At 43.0% G+C, this 21,065-nt stretch overlaps 1 protein-coding gene across 1 annotated transcript in view; it reads left to right on the top strand.

The window, feature by feature from the left end:
- TENM4 (teneurin transmembrane protein 4) overlaps positions 1 to 21,065 on the top strand; it is a 3,069,169-nt gene that overhangs the window by 2,941,591 nt on the left and 106,513 nt on the right. Inside the window, exons 23-24 of the mRNA XM_063641401.1 lie at positions 4,445 to 4,471; positions 11,933 to 12,079. Coding sequence (XP_063497471.1) covers positions 4,445 to 4,471; positions 11,933 to 12,079 — 174 coding nt within the window. The remainder of the gene's footprint in view (positions 1 to 4,444; positions 4,472 to 11,932; positions 12,080 to 21,065) is intronic.

Below are 21,065 nucleotides of genomic sequence, written 5' to 3'. Positions count from 1 at the left end.
GCCACCGCACCTGATTTTTAAACAAAAGCTTCCTCTGGGGGTAAAGATCAAAATGATACCCTGAAGATACAATTACTTGAGTGAGCAAAACCAGACTTCCCAATGAAGAGAAATTATAAAGAAAAGCCACAAAATCTTCCGTGCTTTGTCCAGGTTTTTTTTTAAAAAGACAGAGTCTCACTCTGTTGCCCGTGCTAGAGTACAGTGGCACCATCTCGGATCACTGAAACTTCCGCCTCCCAGGTTCAAGCAATTCTTCTGCCTCAGCCTCCCGAGTAGGTGGGACTATAGGTGTGCACCACCACACCAGCTAATTTTTGTTGGTTTTTTTTGGTTTTGGTTTTTTGTTTTTTTGAGACAGAGTTTCACTCTTGTTGCCCATCCTGGAGTGCAGTGGCACGATCTCGGCTGACTGCAACCTCTGCCTCCCGGGTTCAAGTGATTCTCCTGCCTCAGCCTCCGAAGTAACCAGGATCACAGGTGCCCGCCACCACACCCGGCTAATTTTGTAGTTTCAGTAGAGACAGAGTTTCTCCATGTTGGTCAGGCTGGTCTCAAACTCCTGACCTCAGGTGATCCACCTGCCTCGGCCTCCCAAAGTGCTGGGATTACAGGCATGAGCCACCGCACCTGGCCTAATTTTTGTATTTTTAGTAGAGACAGGGTTTTGCCATGTTGGCCAGGCTGGTCTCTAACTCCTGACCTCAGGTGATCCACCTGCCTCGGCCTCCCAAACTGCTGGGATTACAGGCATGAGCCACCGCACCTGGCCTAATTTTTGTATTGTTAGTAAAGACTGGGTTTTGCCATGTTGGCCAGGCTGGTCTCTAACTCCTGACCTCAAGTGATCCACCAGCTTCAGCCTCCCAAAGTGCCGGGACTACAGGCACGAGCCAACACACCTGACCCTTTGTCCACTTTGGAATGATAGCTATCAGATTTCTTTTTCATAATCAGAAAATCCTTAACCAAATCACTCATGAGGTATAGGCCCGTATGATAACGCTATGGTTATCCCTCCTGAAAGCATTCACTCACAGCAGGACCTGTGGTTTGACAGGACAGATGCTGACAAGGAGAAAGAGAAAATGTACAGGGATCTACTTCAAGTTATTAGAGCACAAGTTTGATTTGCTGATGATCCTGGGAGACTTCAGCCCACATGTGGTGGGGTGGGAATCTGGCTTTGAATTTCTCTCAGTGTGGGTGTCACTGACCACTTATCCAAAGAGAGAAGAGCACTGATGTATCCAAGAGCTTAGCAAGAACATCTCTTTGATGGTTTGTCATCCCTCTGAAAGAAGCTTGGATGACTAGAACCGCCAACCCGTCACCTGCTGTAGTGATCCTTGTTTCTTGTGGCCTAACATGTACCAATGATGCAGCCGTTCAAGTTGCCCTGAGGCTCCTAGAGAGTAAGAATGGAAAGCTTCTTGCCATGTTCTCCATAACTTTCGATAGGGGGCCCCTGAAGATTCTTAAGATTATCCAAGAGAAACTTTTGGAAACCTCTGTTGGTAGAGGCAAGTCAAGGAAAGAAGTTTTTATGTTGGTGATCAGAGAAAGGCCAAAGAGACCCAAGACCGCGCAGACCAACCTCATGCCAAAAGCTCAGTCTGTAGCATAAATAGCTATAGTACCTTTATTATCTCTGGCTTTTCACATAGAGATAGGAACATAGTAGGAGTGTGAGAAACATTTGTACAATGCCAAAGAAACAAGCATGGCCCAAGAGAAGAGATGACTACTGCCATCATCTTCATCTTGAAGTTCTGAAGAGAAAGATGCAGGAATTGATGAAGTCCTGAATCCACCTTTCGTAATACAAAGTTTGCATCATCTTTTCTAAAAGTTGGTACTTTAAAATCATGAATTTTTAAACAATTGTACTCAAGAGCATATGTGCCAAGCTTTTCAAACAATAAAAGCAACCACAGGATGGACTTCCGCATAAGCCTTTTATAAATAAATGGCAGTAAAGTTCAAAGACTCATTTGTCACTCCCATTTTCAATAGCCAGAGACAAGGAAGCTCCATTCCATTCCCGGAAAACTCATGGACTTGGTATTAACTGGCTGTTACCAGCTTTTGGATTCACAGTGCGGCTTGGGACCTCTTTGTAGCAAAGGAATCCCTTTTGATTTGTGGAGTCAAGATTTGAAGTTTTTAATGTCTACTTCTGTCTCCTGAAAACTCACAGTGCTGATGGTAACCTGAGCCTGCCTCCATCATCTCCACTGATTTTCTTTCCTACCTGTGATCTGGAGAAATTAGTAAGAATTTTTAGGTATCAAAAACATATTTTCACTTAATAGTGCTCTTCATGGTTACATGGTTCTTGAAAATGAAATGGCATTAGAAGAGAGAGAGCTCTCTTAAGTCAGCCCCTGGCCCTGGGAAGATTATCCTATAGAGTGGATATAAGCTTCACTCACCACCAGAACCACGATACTACCATTAAGTTTGGAGACAATCAGGAAAGTTTTTTTCATCAGAGAACTCCCTCACAGTGGAAGCTATGACCACTTGGATCCCAGTGATGGCATCTCATCCAGCCTAGCCATCCCTGGGAAAAAAATCTAGGCTCACTACACCTCTTCTATAACTGGATTCAGAGTTATTACAAGAACTTATAATTAAGACCCTCCAAAAAATTCTGCAGATATGAAAGCTAACAAAACCATGAGAGCCAGGTGATTCTATGTATTCATGCTCTTTGATAGCATATCCTGGGAGATGAGATATAAGAAATTTTAGACCACTTTGCAAAATTTGATAAATTAGCTTGACTAAGACTAAAGTGACAGATGATCCAAGAATCAAGAAAGATTTCCCTTTAGCCAGAGATATTTCCTAGGCCATTTTTCATGTGGGCTGTCCCCATTTTTCATTGTTTGGCATTCCGTAGCTTTGTTTACTCACCCCTACTTAATAAGTACTCTCTTTCATGTTCCTATCTTATATCCTGCATCTCATGGACTCCACAACATCTATAAGAATGAAGAAAAGCATGTAGCCTCAGTTAAAATTTCCTCTTCCCAATTTTCCACTTGGCTGTGCAGGCTCCAGAAGCATATTTCATCTTGAACCAGAGACCACATGGATACCTGAACTAAGAACACAGCCTCTCATCCACTAGTCTTTGAGGCTAATACATAGTGATGAACAACAATATCTGTTCTATCCAGAGTATCAAAAAAATATAATTTATGTTTTTTTTTATGAAGAGAGTAAGAATGTTTAAAGAACCCTAGGGATTCCTGATAAGGCCACACCGTTGCAGTCCAGTCCTGTCTGATGGACTTTTGATTCATGTGTGAAATTCAGCTGGGGCTGGAATGCAGCCTGGCTGAAGGCATCAGATCCTTCAGGAGACTGCCCAGCTACCCGGCCTTTGCAGAACACACTAGTAGGAGGTGTGGAGAGATAGGGAAAGAGAAGCTCCTCGAAGAGCTATAACTACAGCCTAGGGAGGGCAGGTGAAATGGTATTAGTGATTCATGCTGGGAATTAAGAGGGCTGCCCTGCTCTAAACACACAGCCAGACACCCATATATAGACACAGTGGGGTTTATTTCAGAGCAAACTTTGATACTCATCCTCAAATAAGCAAAACTTTAGAAGGCCAAATAACTCCAGGCTTGGATACAACCCCTCCATTGGAAAACAAAGCACACATCTTTCTTTAGGGTTAATAAGCATTGAGAAGTGGTCAGATTTTCTTTGCTTTGTCTTGTTTTTCACAGTGACATCCATTGAACTGCACCTCATAGTCTGTGTAAGATGCACAAAGGAGGGATGTGTCTTACTTAGAACACTAAGCATTTTGCATTCAAGCATATGTGGGCACATGTGTACATGGAAAATTCAAGAATGGCAAACAGATAATCCAGCAGTATATTTGACCAAAGACTCAACCCCCTTCACTAGTGCATATCAGAGATGATTCAAATTTTGCATATTTCTAAATTCCAACTTCTTGGAAAGGCCTCTGCCCAGATGGGGTACCACTTGTTCTTGGTATGGCTGCTTCACCTGTAGGGAGGTTGGATGCTGCTCTGAGTCGTCAAAGGGACAGGCTCTAGTTTTCCGTAAAGCCAGACAAAGCTGGCAGAGCAGGAGTGTGGCCACTTTTGCAGCTTCCCATCCTTCTTTGTCTGTTTTCCTTATTCATATGTCTTCTTGTTTCTATGATCACATTTCCAAACGCCTGGATCACAGAATGAGTTGAAGTTCCTTTTGGCCATCCCTGGAGAATGCTTGCTCTCCCTTCTCCTCTCCCGTGTCATCCTGTCTTTGGTTTTATTTTCCCCACCATGGTATAGGCCTGTCCCAAACGTGGGGCACAATCCCTTTGTCTCTGTAGCATCTGGCATGGTTATGTGGCAGGCGATATTGCACTTACTGGATCCTACCTTAAATGTCCTGTCTTTTATCTCCCTAGCTCACTATCTGGATAGGGTAGTTAAAGGTATGGTCTTCCTTCCTCTATTTTCCTGTTGTCTTTGTGTGTGTGTTTGTGTATGAGCATAAAAGAAGAAATGTGTATATAAAAATGTATATACACCACATAAGCATGATGTCTGGATGCTACTGCATCCCCAGTTTTGTCACAGTATCCATTGCCCAAAGGGGATGGGTTTTTGGTCACAAGGTGTTTGATATACCTGGAGTGTCATTCTCCCCACAAGGTGCTGAGATCTGTTTGTGACAATACCATTGTACTTTTGTTTTTCCCTCCCCCCTGCCCCACGTACATACACCTTTCACTCTTTCCACCCCATCTCATGTCACCCTGCCCATCTGTTATGGCCCCTGGTCCACCAGAATTAAGATGCTGGCAACCAGGGTGGGTGGCCTGAGAAAGGAAGAGAGCCAAGAGCAAGTTAAGAAATTTTAAGGACTACTTTCTAGCACTACTGTGTTCATTCGTCCAACAAGCATCTATGGAGCACCCACTGTGTACTAGGCACCTGCGCCAGGGTCTGGAGACAAGGGGACAAACAGACCCCTGACCTCAGGGAGCAGATGGTCTGTTTGTTTATTTGTTTGTTTTCCTTTTCAGAGAAGGCCTGACTTTGGTAAGTTTTGTCTTTGAAGAGTGTTCCCTAGAGGCAAAATAATTCCTTCCATTTTAAACATTTACATTAGTTAGGTGGTACCTGATTTTCCAAATAGGCCACATTGCTCTAAGAATAAGTCTCAGAATAATCAGATATGTGTACTCTGAAAAGACTCTAAGGTCCTTGAGGAGAAATACCATGTCATATTCATCTTTTTGTTCTCAGGCCCTAACACAGCACCTGGTACAAAATACGTGCTCTGCAGATAGGGACACATATTCTAGAGTCAGACTGCTTGGGTTTGGATCCCAGCTTCAACACTCAGGGAACTAAGTGACCTTGGGCAAGTGATTTAACTTCTCTTCTCTTGCTAACAGGACCCACCTCATAAGGCTAGTATGAGGATTAAGTGAAGTAATGAATACAAAGTGCTTAGTATGTAGGCAGGAATTATGCTCAATAAGTATGAATTATACTGCTTTATCATCATATTCTTATTCTTATTCTCACCCTTAATTTGAAGAAGGACTTCATTAGCTAGATTAATTTTTGAAACTGTAAAGGAAAAGGCTAAATTGGCTTTTAATAAGAGGTAGCAACAGCTGTTTTAAAACTTATGGAAAGGGTTTTGGGGAAACATAACTGACTAAATGCTTTTCAGCTAGGACAGCTTTGCCAAATACAGCAAAGGTGTTGCATAGGATCCAACAGATGGAGGAGAAGCGAGGGTCTTCATATTTCATGTGCTGGTCCTCAACTGACAATAAAATCATTCCAGCAAGAAAGAGTAGTACTTCCTAGCCTCTTTAAAACAGGCATTTCACACATTATCATTAGCAGAGGACCCTTAGGGTGGGCTAAATTTTATCATGTTACCATCTATTTGACGGAAAATTTTCCTACTATGTGAAGTTTTTTCACATCCATGAGTCTTAGGTGAGTCATGTGATTTTTTTAAGGGAATAGATATAATGATACCCATTTGATTGAAAAAGGAAACTGAAGTTGAGGAAGTTGAGTGGGTCATCCTGGCTCACACTTCTAATAAGTAGCAGAACAGGACTCTGCATTTCCTGGCTTTATCCATGTTTCAACGTTCTATCTTCTGTCACCATAAGTCACCAAGAATGTTCATAATTTCCAGTATATTTTGCTCCACACCACATCTTCCAAACTGGCACCCTTACTGGCAAGTGGCCTATATTCTTTCTCAAATCACCTGCTCTGATCTTCAGTTCAGAAAATATCATCACCAGAACTTTAGTTGGATTAGGTCAATCAATCATAACTTGTTATAAAAGGCAAATGTTTCTTGGTAAAATCGAGGTCTGACCCAAGCCCTCATCTGGCTGATATTTTGGTATAATGGATACCAATTCTAAAAAAAGAATTCAGAGATCTGTCTCATGGAAGCTCAGGTCTTGTCAGAGTAGCGTACTTTACTGTTCAAAGATGGGCCAGATTTTGTTCATTGCTTCCCAGTTGCTTTGGCAGAGACTAAAGAAACAATGTTTATACAACAAATATACTGAACTCCTAAGTGCTAGGAAATATGGATACCACATAATAGATATGGTCCCTGCTCTCAAGGTGCCTGCAGTCTAGCAGAGAAGACACCAAAACAAATAATTCCAACAAAGTGTGATGAAGGTTATGACGGGGAAGTCCAAAGGCTACCACTTAGCAAGTAGCCACCCCACCAACTTAGATTGTTGGGGCCTTATAGATTGTGGAATTTAACATAAGGGTATAAGAAAGCGCCTGAAGGTTTTTAAAAGCAAGATGATAACTAGATCACATTTGTGATTTGGAAGATCCGCCTGGCCGTATTGTGAAAGGAGAATTGAGGGGGGACCATTGAGAACAAGAAGACCGATTAGCAGACTATTGCTGTCATCTAGGTAAGAGATGATGATGGCTTTGTCTAGGGAAGTGAATATGGAGAGAGAATAAAGTACAAGAGGACCAGTAAGAGAAACATAAAGAAAAGGGCCATTTGATATATGATAAGTGTATTGCATAGAATCCATGCCACTTAGCTAAAAAATAAATACCTTCAATGATTCGAAAGTCTTCTTATTATACCTCGTGCTAGCTGCCAGGGGGACTTCTTCATAGGCCTAAGCAGGAGATTGAAGATAAAGTGGTACCTTGTCATTTAAAGGGCATCATTTCTTTTGAAAAGCTTTGTTAGCCCTTCTCTAAACTTTAAAATTACATTATTTTGACTCTAGCAAATGCCTGGTGTGAGTCTTTCCAGAAGGGATTATTAATGTCACGTGGGCTCTCTGAATTACTGATGAGTTTCAAGGTTTGCAGAATTAGCCTCAGTGGGTAAGGATGGGCATATTGCTTTAAGAAAGTCAGCAAGTCATCCTGGAGGAGCCTTCCTCATGCTGGCTAATGGGGGTGTGATTATCCCAGAAGCAAATGGCTGGATGAAAGCAAACCTTGTTCCACCCACAGGTACTCAAAGTCCCTCTGAAACTTATAGGATACTGCAGATCTTCAGGGTATCACTTGGTCCATTTGAAGACATTGACTGTGGATTTCCACATTTGTGATTCTCTGTGATTCCACATCTAGAGCTAACCCTCCCTGAGAACACCTGCTCCACTTCTTCCAAACTGGCACCTCAATGATTCATTGACCTAATCCCGCTAAAGGTCTGGTGATGATATTTTCAGGCAGCCTCAGAGCAGCATGGACGATGTGCCCAAGATTCCATGTGCCTACAGGAGTTCACTAGAGCAGGGCTTCCCAGAGGGGGTTCCATGGAATGGAATATTACACAGGTTACTGGGTGGGGGAAAGAGTTCTGAGGTCAAATTAGAAAATGCTCTAGTAATCGAATAAGCAGCTTTCTTTATTCTAAGACTTCTTGGAGCCTTTAATATATTGATATTCAGTGTGACTTTCTACAATAAGAATATAGGATGCAATGTTTTCCAAACTTATTTGACTGCAGAAGGTTGTTCTTGAGGACCTCATAGAACTACTATTTCACAAGATTCACTTTAAGAAGTATGGTTTGTGATTATAAGACCTATTTTAAACTCTTCCTGGAACAAAGTATGGTATAAATAAAGAGAATATAAAATTTTTTAGGGCAGATGATATATCTCATCTCTGTGAATTAACACAAAGTCCAGCATCCACCAGGTACTGAGTAAAGTTTATTGAATTTAAGAACAGAATCAACTAACTTGAAGTTGTTTTGACCTTCTCTATTGGGTCAGTTATGCTGGAAAGACCTAATGGATCATGTCATCCAAATCCTTATTTTATAAATGGGGAAATTGAGGCCCAAAGAGAGAAAGTAACTTTCCCAACTCCCCCCATATTAGGCCAGAATGCAGGCCTCTTCTCCCTCTCATTGATTTATTTTAACAAATATATATTGAGTGTCTGCTACGTGCAGGCACTGGTGCATTCTAATGGAAGAAGTAAGACAATGAAACTAATTGCAGAATTGATCATTTCAGTATCCTTGGGACAGTTGCTATTGAGAGAAGTACAGTATGCTAGGAAAGCATGAATGGTGGCCTGCACTGGGACTCGCAGCCCTGAACCCATCATGCCGCCTCCCACTGCACTGCATGTTCACCGAGCCATGAGACAAGCCCGGTGCTTGTCTTGACTGTTTTTGGCAAGGATTTATTTATAAGGACCATAGCTTTTGACCTAAACATTACACAACTTGGACAGGCAAAGGGTTATTTTCTTGTTATGAATTTCTTGGTGAAGTTATACAAACTTAAAACAAGTAAATCTAATAATAATAATAACAGCTCTCATTTATTGAGTGCCTATGTATGTTACCCACTGTGATAAATAATTGATATATATGATCTCATTTAATACTCTCACATACTCTTTGAATCAGGTATTATCTCCATTTTACAGATAAGAAAACTGAAGCTTAGAGTTAAATAATTTGCCAGTTATAACACAGGTAGTCAGTAAAATGATGGTGCTAGGACTTGAACTGAGGTTTGTCTACCTTCAAAGTCCTCACTCTATTACAACACATGGCTTTTATTAAAAATTTAGGATTAAATGGTGTAAAATTGGATCTGCCCTAGAAAATCAAGATCTGAACATTTTTAACAAAAAGTTACTTATTTTAGAAATCTATATAAAGTGCCTAGAACAGTGGCCAGTCCTAGTAGACCCTCAGTATGTGGCAGCTGTCATTGTCTCACTGTCCTGAAGCATCTAAACCAGAGGCTGGCAAATTACAGCCCACAGACCAAATCGGGCCCATCACCTATTTTTGTAAATCAAGTTAGTTGGAGCACAGCCATGCTTATTCATTTAAAAGTGTGTATGGCTGCTTTCAAGCTATGATGGCAGAGTTGAGTAATTGCAAGAGACCATATGGCTCACAAGCCTAAACTATTTATTCTCTGGGTCTTTACAGAACAAGTTTGCTGACTCTGATCTAGATAACTGCCTCAGTTTCCTATTTTGCCTTTCTGTGAGCCCCACCTGAGGTTGTGGGTACAACATATGATATTATATGCCCTCTGCCCAAAATAGAGAGAAGGTAAAGGTGAGTAGAAGATTCAGATATTATCTTTGAGCTGTATGCCAGGCTTTGTGCATCATGCATACCTTATTTAACCCCCCGAAAAACCCTATTTTATAAGTAAAAAGACTGAGGCTCAAAGAAATTCAATAACATGCCTGAGTCATACAGCCACTGAGTGGTACAGCCAAACTTTGATATGCCTCTCAAGCTTGTGCTCTTACACAAGAGATACTCTTTGCGTCTTACAAGAGGCTTTATCTTACAGCAAAAGTAAGCAGTCAGCTACCATTCTTAAAGATCAGACCCTACTTCTTCCATGACTAATTCCAAATATGAACGAGCCTTAATTGAAAACAAGTCCCAGCTGGACAGACAAAAATTGACATGAGACTAATTGAGGAGAAAAGAAAGCTGTGATTGCTTAAATGACTGTAGGTGGCTGATGTTGGCAACCGAGTCAGATTGCCTGGATAGCCGCCTGTGTGTCACAGCTCTGCTCCTGGGGCTCGCTTTTAAAACTTCTTTCTCAATCACTTTTTGGGGTGGCCATGCTGGTAGCCTCTCATCTTTCCCAGCAGGCTCCTGCTATACAGAAACCCATAGTCTACATACACTTCTAACTTCTGGAGGAATCCCTCCTAGGCTGGAGTACACAATTGTTACATGTTTCTTCCTTTGAATGGAAAACACAGTTGGCCAAATTGATTGGTTGTTGTGTTGAACATCTCAAGTGGAAATAAACATGTTATTTTCTTTTACTTTGGAATAACAGTCAACTATCAAAAGTCCTGGAAACACTCAAGTTTTAGATTCTGATTGATCAGCCATTTAGTGAGTGGCTATCTTGGCCCAGGTCTTGTACTGGACAGCCACTTTCACATTTGTTGTCCCATTTAAGAATAATGAGTCAATTTCCCATTACTTCATGGCAGAAGATTCAGTTTGTAGCCATATTTGGAGCACTTTGCTGCTCATAATAATAAAACAAATGAAGCTTTATAGCTGACACAGTGCTTTCACATCCATACCTCTCCCAAGACTGAGCAGAGGCAGAGAGGAGATGGAAGGCTTGCCAGTGACAGGTGGTTTTTGATAGCCCCTTGGAGAAGGGGGTTGGCAGGATTGTTAATATAAGGACTTGAGTGAAAACCAAGTGGCACAATAGAAGCTGAAGTGAACCATGTAACTTAACATATTCTCAAACATAGATTTCTGAGCCACAAACTCGGAGAGGTTTAAAGACGTGGCAATCAAAAAACCTGCAAATCTACTTTAATAGTATTTTTTTAAAAGTTCCCCACTTTATAATATGGTCCAAGCAGAACCAACACAGCATCTAAATATTGCCTGACCCTTCTTGATCAAATCGTCTACAGCCCTCTCAGATGGCCACACCAGTGTTAAGTTCCCACCATATTTTGCCCACATCTCCTTTAAGGCATTTAGCAGTTAAATTTTTTGCCTATATAAATTTCTCTCCTTTGATAGGCCTCATGCACCTCATGAATAAGAATAGGTCTTATTCATTTCTATACCTCCAGTGCTAGCCCGAAGAAGATGCTTAATAAATGATAGACAGGCAGGCAGGTGTGCGTATGAGCGTAACGAGAGCAGAGCAGCCTGGCTGTACCTGCATTGCACTCACAGACAGCCCTAGTTAGTGTTTCACAATGGTGATCATGGCTCCTCTGGGTGCAGGGCCCTTTTCTAAGTGTAGCTGTAGACAAGATGTTAAGAAAAAGCCCCAAGTCCTCTTCCTCAAAGCAAAGACAGTTGTTTAGGAGAAAATAGGACAAAATAAATGAAAAGCCTAGGGTCCAATAAAATTGACCTACTACAAGAGTTGGAAAAAGTAACACCCTTTAGAATGATACCCAGAAGTGATGAAGGAAGCAAGGAATAAACAGAAAGATGTTTCCTTTGTGCTAAACAGCTGCCAGAGATAAGAGGAACACATGAGAATAAACAAGAAGCAAGGATCAGGCAAAAAAACTCTATTGGTTAGATTCTGATAGGCCGACATCCACTGACTCCAGCTCCAGAATCCCGGTCACTTTTGAAAGAGGGGCTTTTAGATGCAGAAGGTGTGGGTTTCAGCCCTGTCCCTGCCACTTCTGACTGTGCGACCTTGGCAAGTCCTTTCACCTCTCTGAGCCTCAGTTGCCTTCTCTGTAAAGTGGCAATTCCTAATGATACCTGCCTCCCTGGGCTGCTGTGGGCATTCGTGTGCTGATGGATATGAAGGCATTTTGCAAGTTGGCAGGTAGCGTGTGAGTGTGTGTGATGGCAGTTGACTCTGGGTGATCAGACCTCGACCCTGTACTTTGTTTTTCAGAGGGTTGCCCTGGGTTGTGCAATGGCAACGGCAGATGTACCTTAGACCTGAATGGTTGGCACTGCGTCTGCCAGCTGGGCTGGAGAGGAGCTGGCTGTGACACTTCCATGGAGACTGCCTGCGGTGACAGCAAAGACAACGATGGAGGTAGGGCTCTGGCACCCATGGGCTCCAGGTGGCTCCAGAGGGCGGGAGGCCCAGAGTGGAGAATGGATATTACTGAGCTAACAGGCCACCAACACACCAGTCATCCAGTCAGGGGGACCTGCAGTGCAAGCAAAAAACTGCACATGTGGCTTAGGGATGAGTGCAAATCACAGGTGTTCCATTTGAACCAATTAAAATTAACTAATGTAAATGAAAGTAATTGATATCCAGCAGCCACTATAGAAGAGAAGGCAAAGGGAAGAAAGAGGTTTCTAACAATTCAACAGTAAGATGAGATGTCTGGCAAAGTTATGGGTCCCCCTCACTGGAGATGGATAAGAAGAGACCATCTAATTCTTTATCACAGAAGCTGCAGAGGGACGCTTCTCCCAGGGAGGGAGGTTGAGTTACCTTTGGTCAAGGTCTCTTCTCCTCTGATTCTGGAGGTTACCCTCACTGCACACCAGCAGACACCTTTTGTAATAGAAATGGCCTTTGCTTTGGGTTTTTATAAAGTGCTAGACAGTCAAAGCCCAAGGAAGGAGGTGCTCATCTTTTAGAACATTCATTAGCTGAAAGTGAAGATCTGGGTTCTAATTCTAGTTCTGGCTTTGACTCCCTATGCATCCTTACACATGCTATTTGGTGGCTCTGGGCCTCACTCTCCCTATTTATAAAATGAGGCAGCTGGCCCATGAGTACCATTTCAGTCCTTATCTTAGTCGTAGAGTTAGCCTTCATTTTTCTGTTGCATTTACTTGGGTAAATACAACCATAATGTGTTCTATTTTCCCACTTGGAAGATACATCAATCCTTCCTGATTCTCCCACTCACAGGTAGTTATTAGGAGAATAAAAAGATAAAGATTTGAAAAAAAATCAAAACAGTTAACCCTTTCTTCCTAATGATGGCCTAACAGTTGGCTTAGTCCAAACAAGTCTATGTGGCTCCCTAATATTTATACCAAAGGACTTTCTAATATGTTGCACACGGTAGGAAATCAATAGGTCAGAAACTCAGCATCCTAACCTTTGGGAATTTTGTATTTAGAGGGATTCTCAAACCCCAAAGCACCATAAGAATTAAAAGGCCAAGTGTGTGATATTGTGATTTCTGTGGTTTATTTGCCTTGAGTGGGTTTCAGCAGCCTAGAAAGTGCTGTTTCGGAGCACTGTTCTTTGAGCCAGCCAGGTTTCAGCCCTTCCACCTGCTGCCTAAATCCAGGAGGTGATTGGGCCTGATGCACCCAGGCCTGGGCCCAGTGGAGCAACTGTCAACAAGGAGCTTATGGGGTTGGCCACAGTAGCTAGGCAGAAACAGAAGGTCTGTGTTCTCCTGAGATCTTGGAGGGTTGAAATATCCCTTAATTGATCTGAAACTTGTGGAGTTCATTAATTTTTGTGCTCCATAAATATCCAGAGTTCTTATTTTAGAGTTGGGCCCTATACCAGGCATAAAGATAAGGAAGTCCTCTCCCTGTACGCCAGGACCTCAAATGAGGGAGAAAGCCCCAAAGTTAAGTGCTAATGAACTGTGATAAGTGCTGTTGTAGAGTTATATATTGGTTGTTGTGGGAGTAGGAAAGCATTCATCAAGAAGGTGACACTTGGATCAGTAGTGGTTTCCTGGAAAGGAAAGGGCTCTCTATTCAGAGACATCATTATGGGCCAAGCCAGGACAAAGCAGGGAAGGGCACCAAGCACCCGTGTCTTCAGACAAGGGAAAGTGTATTTATGTTTGCTCTTCATAGGAAAGAGATGTCAGCCTACATTATCTGCATGATTTCCTCAGCATTCCCCTTCAGTTTGCCTGTGTAGGCACAATTCCAATGACTAATAATAACACTCACGTAATAGAAGAAAAGAAGAGAGGAGCCACCATTCCCTTCTCACAAGTCAAAAGTCTTGGCCAAAGCCTTCAAACAGCTGTTGAACACCTGGGCAGCAAAATAACTGCATGTCTTTAGGAAATGTGGGGAAAGGGCGCACCTCTCTCCCTACCAGTATATATACAAGTGTAGGTTATAGAACAAGGCTCATTGATTCTCTCCCATGAAATGCAATTCAAGTGTATCCTTTGTTTGCCATACTTCAGTGCCAGCCCTCCTAGCACTAGAATGCACCAGTGGTAACATGGGGCATGGGCATACCATAACCCAAAACCCACAGCTCAGGGGGAGAGACAGGTTCTTGCCATAGGAAATGGGGCTGATCCAGACCCCAGGAGAATAGAGCCTCCTCCAGCTGTTCTGAGAGATGAGCCAGTAGGAAGTGGAAAAGATCAACCAGAAAATCCCCAATTGTGGGAGAATATGCCACTTGCATTTTTGGGGCATGTTATGGGCTGAAATGAGCTTGCACATAGTTTATTCACTCACTCAACCAATGTTAACCAAGTGTCTACATTGTTATCAGGCCCTGTCCAGGGTACTGGGGCTTCAGCGATAAATAAGACACAGTCCCTACCCTTGTGAAGGTCACAATCTAGAGACAGAGAGAAACAGCAAGTAATTGCAATGCAGTGGGACAACTGCCAGGATAAAGGAGCATCCACTCATTCAACTGATATCAGATGCCTGGGTGCCCTACTGGGAACTGTGATGTGGTTTCTGTCCTATGAGACTTTCAGAGCAGCCAGGAAGACATCCCGTGGGTCATCATGGTTGGAAATAGAACCAGCTGGGAAGGCCAAATTGTTGAGAGTCCTTGACCTTGGGTTCTCAACTATTAAATGAGGAAACGTCTCACCTCAGGGCCCTCTCAGTTCAGTGGGCTGTCCACCCATTGCGGGAGCCAAGGGGAGGGTGCTGAGGACCCCTGCTTTGCAGGATGGCATAGATGAAACAATCATAGAGAGTGGACTGTCCCCAAGTGCAAGGGTAGTAAGGGTTATCCTCATTGGCCTCTATTACTCTGTGCCTTGGCCAAACGGGGGCAGTTTTAGTGGAGGGAGAGAGGAAGAAAGGAGCACCCGAGTAAACTGTATTTGCATTGGGCTACTTTCAGTTCAGCCAAGCACACCTTTGTAGGGCTCCCGCTATCTACAAGGCACCATGCTCCTTTCCAAGGAGACATAAAGACCAGTGAACATGGCGCAGTCTTTCTCCCTCAAGAAGCTCACAGTCATTTGTAAGAAATTGTCAACGAAATGACTCAATCTAATGGAAGCAGAATTAAATAAGTGCCTTTATTTCAGCCATGACAGGGTATACAGCATAATCCAAGATAAATCATTCAGGCTGGAAGGAAATTGTGTTAGAGTCTCACTGAGTGGTTGTTCTTAGATGATATGACTCAAGTCTTGGAGAAGGAATTAACAGAGTTTAATGTTGAGTAACAGGATTGAAAGGGACATCAGAGAACATTGACTTTAACTCCCTCTCCTGCATGTTTACAGACAGGACAACTGGAGCCCAGAGAGGAGAGGTGATATCACACACATCATAATCACAAAGAAAGTCATTACATGGCCTGGACTAGACTCTTCAGCCATTCCACACGGCCTTGTGAACCTAGAGCACTTCTGCCTTCTCCTAGTGATTTATGCTCCACCTAGAAGTGTAGTGTGAGTACTTACTCAGATTTAAATAGGCTGCAGCAGTACCACAAAGCTTACGAGAGCATAATAACTTGTATGTCACTTTATAGTTTGCAAAGCAATTGTGCATCCACCCAACAACACTGTGAGGAATGTGGCCTTATTATCCACTTACTATTCCCGCATGATAAGGAAAAGGAAGCTTAGAGAGTATTTTGCAGAAGTCACACAGCTGGCCGGTCACAGAAACTGCCAGAGTATGTGAGATCTGGCGACATTAGAGCTTCTCACTGTGTCCAGATCTCAGACATATGGCCCATTGTAGATCCCTGTATCCCTTCAAGTTATCTAAGATCTCCGGGTTACTCTTCTTTCCCAATTTGCTGGGTTTAAAACAACACATTTTAAATTAAACTTGAATTTCAAGTTTCATTAAGAATGCTACAGCAGTGTTTTTAAACTATGAGACAAAAAGAAAAAAGCTACACTTTGGGAGGCTGAGGCAGGTGGATCACTTGAAGCCAGGAGATTGAGACCAATCTGGCCAACATGGTGAAACCCCATCTGTACTAAAAATGCAAAAAATTAGCTGGGCTTGGTGGTGTGCACCCGTAATCCCAGCTACCTAGGAGGCTGAGGCATGAGAATCACTTGAATTTGGGAGGCGGAGGTTTCAGTGAGCTGAGATTGTGCCAGTGCACTCCAGCCAGGGCAACAGAGGAGGACTCTGTCAAAAAAAAAAAAAAAAAAAAAAAAAAAAAAAAAAAAAAAAAAAAATGGAGGAGCCAAACAGTACGACTGAGCCAGGGAGTAGCTTTATTGGTTTGTTTTTGTTTTCATGTATGGTTGTTGGCTAGATTTAAAAACGGAAACAAGATCCCTCATGTGACTCGATGACCGCCAGTCTCCTAATGCTCTCACCTTGGGCACTGGCTCCTGAGAGGGACCAGAAGGTAGACAAGCAGAGGGGCCCTAACTCACCCACTCAAAGTGAAGCCTCTATGTGCCCCACTTGACAAAGAAGGTGTACCGCATTCATACTGTGTGCTTTCAGAAGCCCCTTATTAAGTACAGACACATGCATCTTCTCATTTTATCCTCTTAGGGGGATGTTTATTCATGCCCATTTCAAAGATGGTGACACCATGTCCCAGAGATGCTAAGTCACTGTAAAATTAGGATAATAATGCCCACCTTGCAGGGCTGCTATGAGGAACACAGGTTATATATTGAAAAGGCCTGAGAGGCAACATAGCGCAGTGATTAAAAGTACAAGATCTGTACCCAGATTGTCTGGATTCAGCTCCTGGCTCCCTGATTTGCTCACTGCGTGACCTTGAGTGATGTACTCAACTTCTCTAAAACTTAGTTTATCAACTACAGATATCAGTTGTTTCTCCTGCTCCTTTCCACCTATAATCACAGAAACATGATATTTATTATAAAATATGTATTTGTAAATAATTATTTTTAAAAATTGGAATTATGTCCTCTATAAAATTTTACATTCTATTTTTTCATTTAAGATTATGGTATATTTCTCTATATAATATATTTTCATCTTTTTCATTTTCTTTGTTAAAGTCTGTATTCCAAACTGTTACACGCTCTTTGCTAGAAAAGAATCCAAACGTACATAAAGGAAAATAACAGCCATTTTTGAGCACATTCCTGAGTGCCAGGCACTGTGCTAGACACTCTGCGTACATCATCTCCAGCCTTTACAACAAAGTTGCAAGGCACACATTTACATATAGGGAAACTAAGGCTCAGAGAACTGAAATGATTTGCCCAAAGTCACACAGTGGCTCAGCGGGAGAGCTAGGATTAGATTGGAACCTATGTTTTTTAAAAAGCCTCCAGGATAAAAACTCCACTGGACTTTAAGCAACCAGTCCTCTTCTGATAAAGGATCGTTAAGCAGCTTCAAGGTATGATAATCTCTTTTGGTGCTTTTTTTCCCATGAAAAAACAATCATGGGTTGCAATAGATAATTGAGAGATGCAACCTAGGAGGAGAAATTTCAGGAAAACTGAGAACAAAGGTCTCTGTCTTCCCTTTTCCTCCTCATCTCTTATTGCTGGAAGGGAGAGTTCACATAAAGCCAAAGAATTTGGTCACCCTTCAAACTATCTCTAAACCACATTTCTCATGATAAGAGACAAGAGAGAAATTGACCTTTAAAAATCTTGTGTTCCAAAGGGAAGATAAAGACTTTGCAAGCCTTTTGAAAGAAGGCACAGAATTTATCACAGCAAATGACAAAATCTTCTCCCCAGTGTGTACAGAAGGGGAGACACATTCCACCTTCCACCCCCAGGGCCTCCTCAGATGCTATCGTAAAACAGTTCTGTGGCCAGACTGCAGAAAAGAGTGAGATAAGGTTGGCTAATGGGTCGTCAAGCCAAGGAAGAGTTAGGCCTGCAAAAAGACTGATGGGCTTGCTATACCCTGTCCACGGGGCTGTGAGGTTAAGGAACCATGCAAACAACTACAGTACAAAGAGTTTGCTAGGCCACAGATTGCCCCACCTTGCCCCCCCCACACCCCCATTCTCCTTTTTATCCTTGCCCATCCTTCCAGATTCAGTTTAAGCATTCTGTCTTCCAGGAAATAATCCAGCCCCTAGCCTGAGTTGGGGTCCCACCTTTGGCTTCCACAGCCCCTTCTGCTTCCTTCTTCTCCAGCACTCAATTGTCTCTGTCTGCCCCACTACACCAAATCCTTTAGAGGCATGACTCTTTTATTCCTGAACATCCAGTGCCTAACACAGGGCCTGCCAGCCACATAATGGGTACTAATTGAATGTTAACAGGCGTGTTCCCTATGTCTCTTTTCTAAGGAGAGGGATGAGCTCCTCCGGTAGGGAATGGCTTCCACCACACCCTATGGCCCTTCATGGGCCCCGTCAAGCTGATGGAGCTGTCTAATTTGAGATTCTCACATAAAAAATGCATGCATTTATTCATTCATTCAACCAATGTGATGCTTACTGTGTGCAAAGCACTGTGCTATGCATTTGAGATACAGAAATAAACAAGTCAATTTCTGCCCCATGTGGAGAGGCGACAGGGCTTGGAAGCCAGAAAATCCGGAGCATTGCTATAAAGAGTTGTCCACTGTGGAATTGTGCCTAACAGCTCGATGTACAGAAAGATAATGGACTGAATTCCCAGTTCTGCTCTTTAACTAGCAGTACAATGTCAGGGAAATTACATAACCCGAGCCCCAGTGTCCTTATTTGTAAAGGTGAGAAGGTTGGGCTTGCCCCCATCTTTAATAGCACACTCCTGCATACCTTTTACTTCCTGTGAAAGTCACAGCAAGTTGGCCACCAGGGGAAATGGGTCTCTGGTGTGTAAAGGCCAGGAGGTGGCCATCAGGCAGGCCCACAGCCTTGAGACTGCCCCATGTACCCTTGGCCTCCCTGATGAGGATGCAGACACAAGAAAGGGAAATGAGGGGCCCAAGGGCCCACCAATCACTGGCCGCCATTAAGGTCACACAACAAACAGGAAGCCACTTCTAGTCAGGACTGCAATTGTTCACTCAAAGAAGGGCCACGTGGCCAGCAGAGGACTTGGCCTATGTCTGAGCCCAGCTGCTGTCTCCAGAGGGAGCTCCAGAGAACAGCTACCAGCATGGGAAAGACACTCAAATTTCTTTTGTTGACTTACTCGTTCACTCTTTTAGACTCTGGAGCCCTTCAGCAATCCTGAGAGGTTGGCAGAGCCTAGTATCCTGGTTTCACAGGAGTAAATTGCATCTCGCGCATAGGAAGGATGTGCCCAAGGTCTCGTGGCTAGAGAGGGGCAGATACAGGGGAGAGGCTAGGTCTTCAGGCATCTAGCTTGGATTTCTTTCTCCCACACACCCCTTTCCCTAGTTCTCCAGGTCATTTGACACCTACCTGCAAGGCAGGCATCAAAGAGGGATCTCAGTGAGAGTATGGCAGGGCCTTCATCCTCCAGCCAGAGCACATAGACGAAAATGTTAGCAGAAGCCAGCCCTCCATGCACCAGCAGCATGTGAGCACCACAGAGCTTCAAGTTCAAGGGTCAGGAGTATGTGAACCACTTTGGATTGTTTCACTGAGTGCCCGCAGATGCTGGCCCCCTTCTTTTTTTCCCCTTTTCTTTGCCCTCCACTCCCCATCAGGGGCCACTCTTTAGAGCGGCATTGCTGCATCCCTAGCCTCCAGGGCCTGCCTGGCCTTTTTGACATTTTCTTCTGCCTCTTTTCACTGTCACCATGTAAAAGGCTGTGTGTGTTTAGAACTTTGAGGAAAAAGGAAATTTCCAGGAAAAAAAGTTATTTCCCAAAAGCTGGGGTTTAGGAGGGTTTTACAGAAAATTTGAAGGACATAGAAGCAAACCCTCTGCTTTCCTGACTTTTTTTTCTGCTGTGATAATGAGGGTCTCTGAATGGGAATAGCAAATATACAAAACACAGAGAATTTATAAGTCAACCACCTTATGTATAATATATAATTAAGTGAGATATGAAGTATTTGGAAACTATAAATGTTTCCAAGCCACCCAAAAACCAGAGAATCCCCCAAACTGTATATTAATATGTTTCTAGTCTATCCCAAAAATTACATTTCTGTCCCTACAGCATGCTTTTTTTTTCCTTTTAATGAGTATCTTCTAAAATTTGTCATCTATGCCTAAGAAAATTAAATTGGGAGCCATTCCCCCTCACTGTAGAACAGCCATATGCACTGTTTCAGGCCGCCATATGCTACATTTGAAAATATAAAGAGGGTTTTACTCAGAAGCTGGTCTTGTAAACTGCAGCCTTTGAAAAGAATGCTGTAAGCCCTACTCATTTGTGTGTCTCATTTATATAGGATTGCCTCCATTGGTGGAAGTTTTGTCCGCAGTTACTACTCAGCAAATATTTGTTAAATAAATGATTAGGAAACATCACCACAGGAAGGTATAGGCATGAATCACTCCCACCTGTGAAGCATGGCATAGGACATTCCACAGTGCCAGAGCCTCTCATAAGAGCACAATTTATGTGATATTTCCATTGCAGAAGACCCCAATCTGCAAATCCCCAGAGGCCTCTACTACCCTAATTTACAGTGCATTGCTATGACCATGTTTATCCACTTCAGTTCTCTAAGGCCCAACTGCATCATCCAGAAAGGGTTGTCATGTAATGTGCATGTAGGGAGGGGCCAGCGTAGGGCCTGTTACCAGAATGTGGTTCAAGGGAGCTCCTGGGCAGGAGCTAATAGTAACTATGATTTGCCAAGTACTTGCTTAGCTGCTAGTTATCGTGCTAAGTGCCTCACATCCATGATCTCACCTCATCCTCACAGCATCTCTATGAAGTAAGTTGGATGATTCATTTTACGGATGGGAAAACTGAGGCTCAGAGCTCTTGCTGGAACTCTTATTTTCAGCAAAATGGCCAACTAGGTCATACAGAGATTC

This window comes from Symphalangus syndactylus, chromosome 6, assembly GCF_028878055.3.
Source record: "Symphalangus syndactylus isolate Jambi chromosome 6, NHGRI_mSymSyn1-v2.1_pri, whole genome shotgun sequence".
Taxonomy (NCBI): Eukaryota; Metazoa; Chordata; class Mammalia; order Primates; family Hylobatidae; genus Symphalangus; species Symphalangus syndactylus.
This window is presented reverse-complemented; position numbering and strand designations above follow the sequence as displayed.